A 16,068-nucleotide genomic window follows, 5' to 3' on the forward strand; every position below is an offset into this window, starting at 1 on the left:
GAAGTGGATCATAGGGTGGGGGAGGGGGCGAAAATCCTGGGGGCCTTGAAGAATGTGTGGAAGTCGAGAACATTATCTCGGAAAGCAAAAATGGGTATGTTTGAAGGAATAGTGGTTCCAACAATGTTGTATGGTTGCGAGGCGTGGGCTATGGATAGAGTTGTGCGCAGGAGGATGGATGTGCTGGAAATGAGATGTTTGAGGACAATGTGTGGTGTGAGGTGGTTTGATCGAGTGAGTAACGTAAGGGTAAGAGAGATGTGTGGAAATAAAAAGAGCGTGGTTGAGAGAGCAGAAGAGGGTGTTTTGAAGTGGTTTGGGCACATGGAGAGGATGAGTGAGGAAAGATTGACCAAGAGGATATATGTGTCGGAGGTGGAGGGAACAAGGAGAAGAGGGAGACCAAATTGGAGGTGGAAAGATGGAGTGAAAAAGATTTTGTGTGATCGGGGCCTGAACATGCAGGAGGGTGAAAGGAGGGCAAGGAATAGAGTGAATTGGAGCGATGTGGTATACCGGGGTTGACGTGCTGTCAGTGGATTGAATCAAGGCATGTGAAGCGTCTGGGGTAAACCATGGAAAGCTGTGTAGGTATGTATATTTGCGTGTGTGGACGTATGTATATACATGTGTATGGGGGGGGGTGTTGGGCCATTTCTTTCGTCTGTTTCCTCGCGCTACCTCGCAAACGCGGGAGACAGCGACAAAGTATAATAAAAAAATAAAAAAAAAAAAAAATATATATATATATATATATATATATATATATATATATATATATATATATATATATATATATATATATATATATATATGTACACGAAAATGATAGTGCATATAAACGTGCACTTTCATATAACACATAATGCCCTCCAACAGCAAGGATTCGAACCCGGGACCTTTTGTGTGGTAGTTGGAAGCGCTAACTGCTCGGCTATGATCGTCCCTAATGGGAAAATGACTGTTTGATTGATAGATATCGAATACCTTTCATCTCACGTCCATGAGCAATTGTTTGATTATCAGAAATCGAATACCTTTCCTTACATATCCATGAGCAACGGGATCTACATTGGTCAAATCCCATCAGGCTCATATTATAAGTAGTTACCATTTTACGGAACATATTGTCCAACGCAGAGGTATACGAGCACGAATGTAGTGCACATGAACGCGCACTTTCATAGAACACATAATGAGTGCCCCTCAACAGCTAGGATTCGAACGCGGGACCTTTTATGTAGTGGCTGGACACGCTACCTTTCGGCTATGATCGCCCCTAAAAGGGAAAAGACTATTCGACTACTGTTAATCAAATACCCATAGTCTCACATTTAGGTATTTTACAGAATTTACAGTCAAACGTGGAGGTATATGAACAGGAATATAGTGCCGATGTACGTGCACTTCATAGCACACATAATGCCTTCCAATAGCAAGGGTTCGAACCCGAGACCTTTTGCGATCATAGTCGCGTGGTTAGTATTCTCAGCTACCACGCAAAATGTCCCGCGTTCGAGACCTTGCTGTTGGACGGTATTACGTGATATGTATATATATATATATATATATATATATATATATATATATATATATATATATATACATATATATATATATATATATATATATATATATATATATATATATATATATATATATATATATATATATATATATATATATATATATATATATATATATATATATATATATTCCTATGAGTCCACGGGGAAAATGAAACATGATAAGTTCCCAAATGCACTTTCGTGTAATAATCACATCATCAGGGGAGACACAAGAGGGAAATATAACAGTCAGTTGATATACATCGACGAGACGAAGCTAGGACGCCATTTGGTAAACATCCGATTGTCTTAGGCTCAGGCCGACTGCTACATCCAGGATTCAAACCCATGTGGTTCCGACAACGGGCTGGCATTTGTTTGTGTTTATGAGAGAGAGAGAGAGAGAGAGAGAGAGAGAGAGAGAGAGAGAGAGAGAGAGAGAGAGAGAGAGAGAGAGAGAGAGAGAGAGAGAGAGAGAGAGAGAGAGAGAGAGATCTGATTTTCTGGATATAAAGTTTGAAACAAAGTGAGTGTAGGAGCGGAAGACGACCGTCCGGGGGGGGAGGAGCGGTGTCTGCATCCTATCTTCTACTGAACATAAGGAAGGGGAGTAGAGGAAGAAGGACTGTCCAAGTTCTTAAAAGCAGCGAAGTCAGTGGAGATGAGAGCGTCTGAAGTTGCAAACTTGATAAAGATAAAGGAGACTGGGCACCATCAAAACAAAGATTTTGAACGGATGATAGAGTCGTGATGTATGGAAGCGATCATAACATCCTGTATGAAATACTGTAACAAATATAATCGGTACAGAGTTACTACGGATTCATATGTAACTGGTCTCAGGATTACATTTGAAAATGCTGTCTCTTTTTTTTCCTCCGTGCGGGAAAGTACCACAGAAAGTGATTCTGTTGTACGGGTGTTCGTGCAGTGCAGGTCTGGCGAAGAATGGGTGCAACAGACACATGACAAAGGATCTTGCATCGATCGTGGCCATGATCAGGTTGCCCGAGTGTGGGATGATGAAGGTCGAGGGAGGCGTTGCTGCTCTACTGCGACACGGTTGGTTCTTCATGAAAGAGGGAAGAGAGCAAAGCACCGGGGTGACGCTGGTGTGTGTATGATGGACGAGTTTAAGGTAGATGGTACAGAAGGAATATATAAGAACAGGACAGCGAAGGACAATAACTAAGAGAAGAGAAAATGGATGTTAAATGTGACGTACATTTGGTACTTTTAAAGTATTCAGTCTTAGCCACTCGTTTCCCACTGATGCAGGCGGATTAGCTTGTACACAACGATGCACAAATCAGCCATGTAGAAATTTCCTACAAGTTCAGTAAAACTACTGATGAACTATAACGATACGTGTTACCTGGAAAGATGTACTTGGAGGGAGATGATTGATGCTGAAGACCGCCTCTCGAACCATGTACACTGTGAGCTAATTAAACCACAGGAAGGACTACGGATGTAGCTTCTGTGGTATAGTGGCTATGATCTGAATTGTGATTCGTGAAGCCAACTTACAGTAAGCCAATTCAGTTGGATTTTCTAGCTTCGGAGGGAGACGACACAGGTCACACCGGCCAAGGACAGCGAGTGGCCTTGTCCACTGCAGGATCAGGACACACACACACACACACACACACACACACACACACACACACCTTCCTACTTTAACTTCTCGACATATTGGTGGAATCTCCTATATAGTACGTCTCCTTTTGCTTCACAAGTTCATATCGAATATTGTAAGTATTCGGAAAGGGAAACTGAAATTCATGAAGTGATGCTAATTATTATTGCACAGTGAGGATAACTTACATAAGATGAATCATGAGAGTACATTTGTACTGTACATAAATTGCTGTACATGCTAATCAGCTGTGCGAGAAGATAATCAGTAAATGATATTAATTACGTTTAACACAGTGGTATAATCATGAAATCAGATGCTTTTAGATATTCTGATATCTGTACTGATGACTGCAAATGGTATAATTTAACAAAATAACTCAGGTATTTGGGTTTCAGTATTTCTTCTTTGATTTATGAGTCTTCAGTGATGCTTATGAAACGCGCCGATGGTGCGGGATCAAACTCCATTAGCTAATGATATGGCTGGAGGTTCGAGTGGTAAACCCTCCCTGCTGTTTGTGTTGTACGAGATGCATAGACCCGCGCCGAAACCGAGTGAGATGCTGGTCTCTCTGGCTGTCTCCAGGGGCTCAGGAGAGAGCGTCACCGTGACACAACGCCAGTCTCTTTGGTCACCTCAGAGATCAACATCGCCTGGCGATGGGGCTCTAGCATCTCACTCGCGCTGTCTCAAACGATAACTCTCAGTTGCTCCAGTGCGATGCTTAAGTCACCTGCAGCTTCAGCTGCTAAGCTTAACGTCCATCTTCTGCAGCCTCAGAAGTCTAAGCTTAATGGTCAAGTAAATCTTGGGGAATTAAGTATCTAACATTATCCTATACTGCTCCAGACGCAAAATCTCGTATCTCTTTCCTGAAACATCAAAGCTAAGTTTTCCCTTCTATCTACTGCAGCTTTACAAGCTAAGCTTAGTTTCGTCTCACCACTAAGCTTGAAAGACTTCTATTGTTGGAGCCCATAATTTTGTTCGTGCTGTAACAACTGTTATTTCTATCATAATGAGTAGCAAGGATGGGGTACATCACACAGCTGGTACTGACTGATACTACCACTACCACAGCTGGTACTGACTGGTACCATCACCACTACCACAGCTGGTACTGACTGGTACCATCACCACTACCACAGCTGGTACTGACTGGTACCATCACCACTACCACAGCTGGTACTGACTGGTATCACCACTACTACCACAGCTGGTACCGACTGGTACCACTGCTACCACCTGCTGCAGTCATTGAGGTAGACCCACAGGAACAGCTCTACTGTGAAGCTAAGTATGCCAAGGGCGTAGCCGAGGGCCAGAAGGATAAAGCCGCCTTGAAGGTTGTCCAAGCTCAAGGGGCGCACCTCGGCCAGGTCTTGTGTGGTGAGCTCGGAGACCAGGGCGTCAGGCTGTCGTGGGAGACGAGGAAGAAATAGTCAATTCCTTTTTATACATATGAAAAAAAAAAAGGTTTCAGGTAAAAATAGTGTTATGTACTCATTGTTCATCAATTTATATCAGAGCGAAATCAACCAAGAAATGTATGTATTTACAAAAAAGGGAACTTTTCTATAGGCTTGATCAATTTACATGTGTTGCTGAAATGGGCATATAGTACATAGACATATAGAATGCTATATAGATATTATCAACGCCCATGACATACTATATTGAAGGTTAATACTGTATTCTACATATCAGTTACTAAGAGTTTTAGATAATGAAAGCAAATGGCAGTATTCTCAAACCAGTGTTGTGTATCTCACTTCGCTACTATCTCACTACCCATACTGCTCCCTGTATTAGAGAGAGACCACCAAACGCATCTTCACTGCACCAAGGATAACCCTCAAATTTACTTCAACAGTTATCTTCACTATAACATTCGCAATGTCCTTATGGTTGAGTCTAAAAGCTATCATCCCTATATGCTTATCTTCTGTATCATATGTTTATGCTCACTGCAGCCTCATGTTCATTATACCCCTAAACATTACCGACCTATGACCTGACCCTTTTGGACTGAGTTAAAGGTCCTCTTCATTACACTCATGTCTTCACTAATACTGTGTTACTATTGTCCTCGGTCCCGAACATAAAGACTCAGGTCAGATGTCATTATTCGCTACTGCCTCATATCTATTACGCTCCATCTAATCAAGGATAACAGATATACAGAAAGATAGATTATAAGGTATTGTTTGAACCCGCTCGCTACCTGACGGTTGGCACTGCTGATCTTGGCCTGTTTACTTCTAATGATGATGTCTGCCATCCATTTCTTGGCGAACCCCGCCTCTGTCAGCCTCCTGATGATTCTGTTGAACTTGGGGATGTAAGGGACGTACTTTGGGTAAGCCAGACCGATGCCGAACGGCGCGATGTACTCGCGCATGACGTGGAGGGAAGCCCGGCCTCGCTGGTCTGTGTGGTCCACAGCGATGGTGTACTCCAGGAACCCGCGGCTCTCAAGGAACGAGTACTCACCTGTAGGAGTACTACCTATCATTCTCTCTCTCTCTCTCTCTCTCTCTCTCTCTCTCTCTCTCTCTCTCTCTCTGAGAACACACGGCATCACAGCAAGAGACACTAGTACAGGTTTCCTTTGAAGACGTTATGTTATATCGTATGATCATTTACTAGAGCAAATGTATTTTTCCCTATTTGTTTGCTGTTTCCCCGTGTTGGCGAGATAGCGCCAGGAGCAGAGAAAGAAATGGCCTCATTCGCCCATATCTATTCTCGAGCTATGATGTGTATTGCCCCCGAAGCTATCGTCCCTTACCGAAAACCAGGCCCCACAGACCTCCATGGATTCCCCTGGCCGCTTCATATTCTCCGGTTCAGTCCATTGACAGCGCATCGCCCCCTGTATACCACATCACTCAACCTTACTCTGTTTTGCTAACGCCTTACAACCTCCAGCATGTTTGAACTCCAAGCGCTCAGATGCAATTTAACCTCATCCTTCCATCTCCTCTTCCCCTTCTCCTTATCCTCTACACTTCTGATACACATATCCTCTTTGTCAGCCTATCGTCACTCATTCTCTCTATATGTCCAAACCAGTTCAGCATATCTGTCTGAAGTAAACTCTTCTTATTGCCACACTCTTAACCTATCATTTCTTACTCGAGCAACCCTCCTCACACCACATACTGTCCTCGAAAACATTCATTTCCAGGACCATTCACTCTCTTCCATATTTTCTCCTCTATAGCCCATGTCTCACATCGATACAACACCGTCGGGACTACACTACCTTCAAACGTCCCACCTTCGCCCGACTGGACCATTCCACACATTCGTCTGTGTGCCCAAGACCTTCGCCCCACTACACATCCTATGACTAACTACAGCGCCCAGTGTTCCACTCGCTCCTACGTCCACTCCAAGGTATCTGAAACACCACCTCCACCAAGTTTTCTACATTCAAACTCACACCCCCAACAAACTTGTCTCCTCTCAGTGTTAAAGCTAAAAGCCTTGCTTTCATTCACATTTACTCTCAACTTTCTCCTTTAACACACTTTCTAAATTCAACATCCAATTTCTCCAGTTTGTCATTCGAGTCTGCCATCTGTACCGTGTCGTCAGCAAACAATAACTGACTCAACTCCCAAAGCCACCCACACCCATACCAGAATGCAGACCTACCCCTCTTCCCAGAACCTTCGCGTTCACTTCCATTCTCACTCCAGATTACAGAGCCGCGTTGACTTTACACATCCCTGCTGGTAATCCATCTTCGCCTAGAACCACTCACCCTCCTTTTCAGTTATTCGAACACCCGCCTTGCTCTTAAAAAAAAAAAAAGACTCCTCACAGCTTATAATACCTTTCCTCACACACCATATATTCGTAACACAATCCACAAAGCATCTCTATCAGCCCATCATATGCTTTCTCCATATCCATAAATGCCAAATACATATCCTCAGTTTCTCACACCCATGTTCGCCGCAGCAAACACTTAATCCACACATCTTCTGCCACCCCTGAAACCCAGATTTTTCCCTCAGGAACAATGAAATGAATGCTTCTGTAGGAGGTGAATAGTGTGAGTACAAATTAATAAATGGTGATGGTAATTAAAGTGAGGGAGCTAATGAGGAAGTGACAACTAGCTTGAATCATTTTGCATTCAGTATACTCTTCCTCACGACGTCCTCACCTTTACAGTACCCTTGGATCTAGATCTCATCTGTCACATTGTATTCAATATAGTTTTCTTCACTACACCCACATCTTAACTGTAGGGGCCATCACCATTCCAGTAGCTTCACTAAGCTAAGTTCAGAGAGCCAGCTTTAAGCCTAGCTTGAGCTGTTCCGTATTCATTATACTCTTCTTCCTGACACCCTCATCATCAAATACCCTTACCCTCACTAATATAGGGTCTAGGTCGGCCTTGGACTTGTTCCACAGATACACAGACACATAGGAAGGCAGACAGACAAACACTTGACACAAAGACTAACATCATAATACAGCTACAGGACCCCTTAAAGTAGGACTCCTTCAGATCAAATACTAGGCTACAATCAGTAATAGGAGATCCCACATACAGATACATTTTCCTCCCTCCCTGGTTGCGAGGGAGGGAGTAAAGTGGTGGCGGTGAGCGAGGGTGTGGCGGCCAGGTTAGGAAAGGCGGGGTGATGGTTGTTTTAGGCAGACGTGGTAGCTTTCCCCGCAAGACTGAGGAGAAGCTGGGTGTGGAGGGAGCATTGCCAGGACTCACCCTGAACAGTGCGGAGAAGTCCCTCACTTGTGGAGGGGATATGTTCATACTCACCCTGGACAGTGCGGAGGAGACCCTCACTGGTGGAGGGGATATGTTCATACTCACCCTGGACAGTGCGGAGGAGACCCTCACTGGTGGAGGGGATGTGTTCACACTCACCCTGAACAGTGCAGAAAAGTCCCTCACTTGTGGAGGGGATGTGTTCACACTCACCCTGAACAGTGCGGAGAAGTCCCTCACTTATGGATGGGATGTGTTCATACTCACCCTGGACAGTGCGGAGGAGACCCTCACTGGTGGAGGGGATGTGTTCATACTCACCCTGAACAGTGCGGAGGAGACCCTCACTGGTGGAGGGAATGTGTTCACACCCTGGACAGTGCGGAGGAGACCCTCACTGGTGGAGGGGATGTGTTCATACTCACCCTGGACAGTGCGGAGGAGACCCTCACTGGTGGAGGGGATGTGTTCATACTCACCCTGGACAGTGCGGAGGAGACCCTCACTGGTGGAGGGGATGTGTTCATACTCACCCTGGACAGTGCGGAGGAGACCCTCACTGGTGGAGGGGATGTGTTCGTATCTATCAGCCAAGAGCCGCACATTCGGGTCCGCATTTTTCTCCATAACTTGCTTGAGGGTGTAGCCGATGCTGCCCACGGCTACACCCTTCTCGTAAAGCTGTTTATGAGTGTCGATCGGCGGCCGCTCTAGCGGCACCGTCAAATAGGAGACAAGAGAGCCCTTGTAAGCCACTGCCAGAATGATGAAGGCCAAACTCCACAGCAACACGAAGACGCGCAGATGTGAGGAGGTCGGTACACGCACCCAAGGAGTGTTCATCACGCAGGAGAACAGCAGCAGGGACGTGTTCGTGCTCCTCTGGAACCAAGTATTCTCGACTCTTCCACTCCTAAACCCCAGTTGAGCCAGGACCGCGAGAACCCCCATGCCAGCCAACACGGTGACGAAAATGGCAACCCAGGTTTTCAGCATAAACGGAAGGCCCAGCGCCATCCACTGAGGCAGAGGACCTGGCACCAGGTTGACGAAGCAGAGGTACTCGAAGTCATATTCGATGGACATGTCGATGATGGCGAAGTAATGTTCCATGATGTAGAGGTCAGCAACACCAATGTCGGCCTTGCGGTTCTGCAGGTCACCCATCAGCCCCGTCCAGGAGCCGTTGTCTTGCTCCCATCCCCACATCTCCCCGTCAGTCGGTCGGCTAAACCCAACGCTGAAGTTCAGTGCCTCACTGAGGGCCCGCACCACCTGTTTAGAACGAGCCGGACTTGTTGCACTATGTCATGTACACATGTTCTGCCTTCATACGAAGACACAGACACAGACACCAATTAAGTCACCCCGGTCACCCAACTCAACACTCAGTGGTCCCGACAGCCAGCGGCCGATCCTCAGGATAGGGGGTCAAGGCTTTTTCAGGCAGCTCATTCAAAATCAAGTTTCGGTTCTGCTCCAGATGTTTGAAGAAACGAGAGAGAGAGAGAGAGAGAGAGAGAGAGAGAGAGAGAGAGAGAGAGAGAGAGAGAGAGGAATGATGCATGCGCATGCGTACATTGCGGGGACCAAGAACATATATAAGTAATAAACCACTCTGAAGAGTTGAACATTCAGACAAAAAATTGGGTGCCTAACGTACCACATTCAGTGCCTCACAAATCACACTCGTGTAGATCAGGTTCTGGATGAAATTTTTCGTATTAGAAAAGAGAAGATGCTGAAAAGGAGGGAGTTGGCCCGGTCACGTAAACCCTTAATACTGCTGGTTGTAATGCGAGTTATGGATAAGAACAACTACTGTAGATTTTTCCCCCAAGGTGACCTTAAAGAACATAGTGAAGAGGTAGCAGGGAAGAACCAAGAGGACTGTTTACATTACCACGATCATTATAGAGGCCAAGTTAGCTACTGGAGGTCTCTGTACCTCAATGTCAACGCCATACAGAAGGTGACCCCCATCTGGCTGCTCTTCCATGAAGATCCTGGGAGGAAAGTCGAAGGTGACCACTCGCATCCTGTGGCCGTGAAGGTCCTCCAGCTTGTCCGGGAACAAGTGTCTCTCGCCGGTGAGGGGACCACCGCGCCAGGTCAGTAGCACACGAAGACCCGACTGGTCATAAGGGCTATTGGTTACGATGTCGAGGGACGAGGAATCCGCACCTGGCTGCGCGAGGACTAAGTTAGTCATAGTGTTCATTTCTCTCATCCTGAAAAGCTTTTCCATAGACGCTAACCCACTGTCGGTGAATATGATATGCCTCCGTGAGAAAAAGTATTTGTCCCAGTCTTTCTCAGTCAACAGGAAGAGATCCTGGACCGTCGTAATGTCCCGGGCAAGAGTGATGTACGTGGGGCATCGCGTGAAGGTGTTCAGGTCAACATCTCTCAAGACCCGAGCCAGATCGTGGCTAAGGCTGAACATGAGCCGTGGCGTCGCTCTTGTGTGTTGTAGCAAGTCGTCCAGCCAGGGTCCTCCCTCGTCAGTACCGGGCATTGTCCTCAGATCGAAGCCTCTCCATATGACAGTGGTGTTCGCCACCTGCGGACCCTTCTCCAGTAAGGGAGGGTCGTGGAAGAATAACAGAGTACACCTACGGAAGTATACCTTCTGCACTTCCTGCAAAAAGTGGCTCATGAGACGAGAAAGGTGATCAGGGTGGTGACGGTCGCCGTCAGCGGTTCCCCCCCTTTGGGGCTCCAGAGCCACCACCAGCAACGTTACTAGCGAAGCTAACACGTACCACCGCCACGTCCTAATGAGAAAAAATCAAAACAAAGGATCTTTTAGACCTAAAAGGCCAACATTAGCGGACACAAACAGTCCACGTACACCTTGAACATCTTTGTGCTACGGCTGCGTAAATATATATATATATATATATATATATATATATATATATATATATATATATATATATATATATATATATATATATATATATATATATATATCACACAAAATCTTTTTCACTCCATCTTTCCACCTCCAATTTGGTCTCCCTCTTCTCCTTGCTCCCTCCACCTCCGACACATATATCCTCTTGGTCAATCTTTCCTCACTCATCCTCTCCATGTGCCCAAACCACTTCAAAACACCCTCTTCTGCTCTCTCAACCACGCTCTTTTTATTTCCACACATCTCTCTTACCCTTACGTTACTCACTCGATCAAACCACCTCACACCACACATTGTCCTCAAACATCTCATTTCCAGCACATCCATCCTCCTGCGCACAACTCTATCCATAGCCCACGCCTCGCAACCATACAACATTGTTGGAACCACTATTCCTTCAAACATACCCATTTTTGCTTTCCGAGATAATGTTCTCGACTTCCACACATTCTTCAAGGCCCCCAGAATTTTCGCCCCCTCCCCCACCCTATGATCCACTTCCGCTTCCATGGTTCCATCCGCTGCCAGATCCACTCCCAGATATCTAAAGCACTTCACTTCCTCCAGTTTTTCTCCATTCAAACTCACCTCCCAATTGACTTGACCCTCAACCCTACTGTACCTAATAACCTTGCTCTTATTCACATTTACTCTTAACTTTCTTCTTCCACACACTTTACCAAACTCAGTCACCAGCTTCTGCAGTTTCTCACATGAATCAGCCACCAGCGCTGTATCATCAGCGAACAACAACTGACTCACTTCCCAAGCTCTCTCATCCCCAACAGACTTCATACTTGCCCCTCTTTCCAAAACTCTTGCATTTACCTCCCTAACAACCCCATCCATAAACAAATTAAACAACCATGGAGACATCACACACCCCTGCCGCAAACCTACATTCACTGAGAACCAATCACTTTCCTCTCTTCCTACACGTACACATGCCTTACATCCTCGATAAAAACTTTTCACTGCTTCTAACAACTTTCCTCCCACACCATATATTCTTAATATATATATATATATATATATATATATATATATATATATATATATATATATATATTATATATATACATACAAAGACATATACATATATACACATGCACATATCCATACTTGCTGCCTTCATCCATTCCCGTCACCACCCCGCAACACATGAAATGGCACCCCCTTCCTCCCGCGCGCGCGCGAACTAGCACTAGGAAGAAAACAAGGCCACATTCGTTCACACTCAGTCTCTAGCTGTCATATATAATACATGTATATCTATATCTAACTGTCATGTATAATGCACCGAAACCACAGCTTCCTTTCCACATCCAGGCCTCACAAAACTTTCCATGGTTTACCCCAGACGTTTCACATGTCCTGGTTCAATCCATTAACAACACGTCGACCCCGGTATACCACATCGTTCCAATTCACTCTATTCCTTGCACGCCTTTCACCCTCTTGCATGTGAGTCCAAATGACTCACTTCCCAGGACCTCTCATCTCCAACAAACTGCATACTCGCCCTCTCTCCAAAACTTGCACTTACCTCCCTAATCACCTCATCCATAAACAAATCAAACAACCATGGGGAGATCGTACACCCCTGCAGCAGAACGACACTCACTGGGAACCAATCACTCTCCTCTCTTCCTATTCGAACACATACCTTACATCCTTGGAAAAAAAACTTCACTGCTTCTAGCAACTTACCTTGCACACTAAATACACTTAAGACCTTCCACGAAACATCTCTTTCATAGGCCTGTCCATGTGATAATGGAGCCTGTGCTCGTCATACTGGGAGTGGACCTTTGAACAACAACTAATAACTGGAGATGGCTAGTTATTTGGGCTTTAGGCCTATCAACTGTTAGGGTTACTTAGGCCATGATAACTGGATAGAAACTAGGTGAAAAGAAATGGCAAGTATATACGTCATACAGCAAGTGGGCAGCTTACATAATGAGATGATGGATGACCTCTCACTCGTCCTGTCTGCCGTCCCGAGGTACACTGACTGGGCACTAGCTGTCTTTTCTCTCATATCCGACACGCACATTGCCAGCGTTCATCTTCCTACCGATGATTACTGAGAGAGAGAAAAAAAGAAAGAGAACCTAATTCCAATTATTTCGTAGCAACATATTGGTTTACGCTATTCTCTCATCGAATGACAGTTATCATACCATTCGGTCAAGTTATGTTTTACAAGATATGTTTAGGATACTCGTAGAGACGTACCTTGTCACAGCCCAAACCACACTTAGAAACTGACACTTAGAAAAAAAGGAAATGAAAAAGAGTTCAGGTGGTGGCCATTGCTTCAACGGTCAATTTCTAAATTTGGTCCAATTAATTTCCGAATGTCAGATGATGAAGAAAGTCGTCCTCACTCCTGAGGTGTTTTTGTGTGTGTGCGTGGAAGCCGAATGATCACCACTTGCTCCAAGACTTTTTATCAGTTCATCAGTAGTGGCTGTGTCCTCAAGTGACATTATGAAGAAGAGAAAATAAAAAAAAAAGATATCGGTAAGTTAACGGTCTCGCTCGGCCCAACTGTCTATAAAATCCTACATGTAGTGAACTACTTATAGCTAAAGTAAATAAGGTTAACACAGTTGTGATTATGGACAAAACTGATTATTTGTCAAAAATGAAGGATCTTTTATGTGATGATGCAACATACTTTAAACTCAGTAGAAATCCTTTTGAAGCAGTTAATTCTTTGACAAAGAACTGAAGTTGTTGTTGAAAGGTGATGATTCTCTCATCAAAAGATTTTCATCATTGTCCCCTTCATTAGCATATATATATGTATAGACTTATCAAAACACATAAGCCTAACTATCCAGCAAGACCTTTGATGAGTTCAGTGGGCTCAATCACATATAAATCAACTTTAATGTGTCCACTAGTTGGTACTATATCAAAACACATAAGCCAAACCGTCCAGCAAAACTATTAATGACTTCAGTGGGCTCAATCACATATAAATCATCTTTAATGTGCCCACTAGTTGGTACTATATCAAAGTCTAATATCATAAACAATGTAGATTTAGTCAAGCTTAATAATATCCAGGTCGGTTGTGATTTCAAGTTGGTAAGTATTGCATGTGTCATTATTGTTCACAAAAGTCCAATTGATGACATCTTAGAATATCTGTTTGTTGCCTTGGATAATCTTGATCATACGTGTTTCAAATTCTCTTTTTACTGAATTGATAAAATTGTGTATAAATGATTGTGTATTTCAGTTTAATAGAGAATATCATGCTGAGAAATTTGGTATGACAATGGGTAACCCTCTTTCAATAGTATTAAGTAATCTTCACATGGAACTCTTTCAAACAAAATTGCTAAGGGATATCTTACCTTCTAATGCAATTTGGTTTAGGTGTGTTGATGATTTTCTTTGTGTTTGACCAGCGACCGAAAATTTACAAACATTTCTCCTATTACTTAATAATCAATACCTTCTATCAAATCTACTGAGAGCGGAAAATGTTTGTATGTTACCATTCTTAGACTGCATGATCCATAGGGATAGAAACATGTTTAAGTTTAGCATATACAGAAAGCCAACTAATGTTTATTCTTATATTGATTATTACTCAGCTCAACATGACAGAGTTAAACTGTCGTCATTCCACTTGATGTTCCTTAGGGCATTACATATACGCAGTCCGGAATTCATTGACAGTGAGTTTGAAAAAATATATTCTATTGAAAGTTAAAGTATCCTAGATCTTTCACTGATGAATCTCTTGAACTGGCAGAGAAATCATTTTTGTAGAGTTAAACCCAAACCTCCGCCTGATACCAAGAATCTTTTAGCTCTCCCTTTTAGTGATTATTCTACGTTATTCTCCAGGTTGCTAAAATCCTTTAATGTCAATGCAGCCTTCAGCAATAACAATACTATAAAGAATATCTTAATCAAAAACTCGCCAGAAAATTATGCTGGCTGTGTTTACAGAATCTCTCGTAAATTCTGTTATGTTTTATGTTCGGCGGACTGATGGGATCTTTCTGTTATACTTAAGAAACATAAATATAGTATGAGAACAGGACAAGAACTAAATGTCTTGATTAATCATGTTAAAAATTATGACCATTTTAGTGAGTGGAGTAACGCTAATTCAGTTATTAACTGTAACTCTTTTAACACGAGAAATATCATTGAATCTTCTATTATCAAATACACAAAGAATTGTAACACGAATATAAATGAAAGTCTACACAAACTGGATAGTTGTGTCGTAGGCAAAATTTGTAAATAGTTCCCTGTCCAAATAATAAAGATCTTATGACAGGCATGATGCCAGACTCGAACACACCAACCCGAACATCATCAACTGGAAATACCTGTTTACCAATGGGGTCTTAGCTAAGTCTCTTCTTTGTATATCAACTGAAAGTTCGACGTCTTCAATCTCATTCTTGTATCTCTCCTGACGATGTGATCATTACACGAAAGTGCACTTGGGAACTTATCATGTTCCATTTTTTTCTTTGTTATCAGCATATATATATATATATATATATATATATATATATATATATATATATATATATATATATATATATATATATATATATATATATATATATATATTTCTTTTCTTTTTCTTTTTTTATGCTGTCTCCCGCGTTAGCGAGGTAGCGCAAGGAAACAGACGAAAGAATTGCCCAACAAGCCTACATAGACATGTACTTACATAAACGTCCACACACGCACATATACATACCTGTACATTTCAACGTATACATATATACACATACACAGACATATACGTATATACAAATGCACATATTCATACATGCTGCCTTCGTCCATTCTCGTCGCCACCCCGCCACACATGAAATGATACCCCCCTCCCCCCGCATGTGCGCGAGGTAGCGCTAGGAAAAGACAACAAAGGCCACATTCGCTCACACTCAGTCTCTCGCTGTCATGTGTAATGCACCGAAACCAAAGCTCCCTTTCCACATCCAGGTCCCACAAAACTTTTCATGGTTTACCCAGATGCTTCACATGCCCTGATTCAATCCATTGACAACACGTCGACCCCGGTATACCACATCGTTCCAGTGCACTCTATTCCTTGCACGCCATTCACCCTCCTGTATGTTCAGGCCCCGATCGCTCAAAATCTTTTTCACCCCATCCTTCCACTTCCAAT

The 16,068-nt window shown here is 43.5% G+C and overlaps 1 protein-coding gene across 1 annotated transcript; it reads right to left on the minus strand.

The window, feature by feature from the left end:
• Positions 1 to 3,311: 3,311 nt before the first annotated feature.
• Positions 3,312 to 13,631, minus strand: LOC139765426 (ionotropic receptor 21a-like). The gene is made up of 5 exons (XM_071692788.1): positions 12,843 to 13,631; positions 9,912 to 10,740; positions 8,497 to 9,238; positions 5,435 to 5,703; positions 3,312 to 4,625 (listed from the first exon to the last, which is right to left on the minus strand). Coding segments are annotated over exons 1-5 (2,019 nt in total). The 5' UTR covers positions 12,845 to 13,631; the 3' UTR covers positions 3,312 to 4,448.
• Positions 13,632 to 16,068: the final 2,437 nt, after the last annotated feature.

This window comes from Panulirus ornatus, chromosome 55 (assembly GCF_036320965.1).
Source record: "Panulirus ornatus isolate Po-2019 chromosome 55, ASM3632096v1, whole genome shotgun sequence".
NCBI classification, from domain to species: Eukaryota; Metazoa; Arthropoda; class Malacostraca; order Decapoda; family Palinuridae; genus Panulirus; species Panulirus ornatus.

What these genes read in the sequence shown, in the direction of transcription:
- LOC139765426 (XM_071692788.1), bottom strand. An exon ending in TGTATGGCGTTGACATTGAG is followed by an intron (nt 9,239 to 9,911) that starts GTACAGAGACCT and finishes CGTTCTAAACAG; the next exon opens with GTGGTGCGGGCCCTCAGTGA. An exon ending in TCAGCAGTGCCAACCGTCAG is followed by an intron (nt 4,626 to 5,434) that starts GTAGCGAGCGGG and finishes CTCCCACGACAG; the next exon opens with CCTGACGCCCTGGTCTCCGA.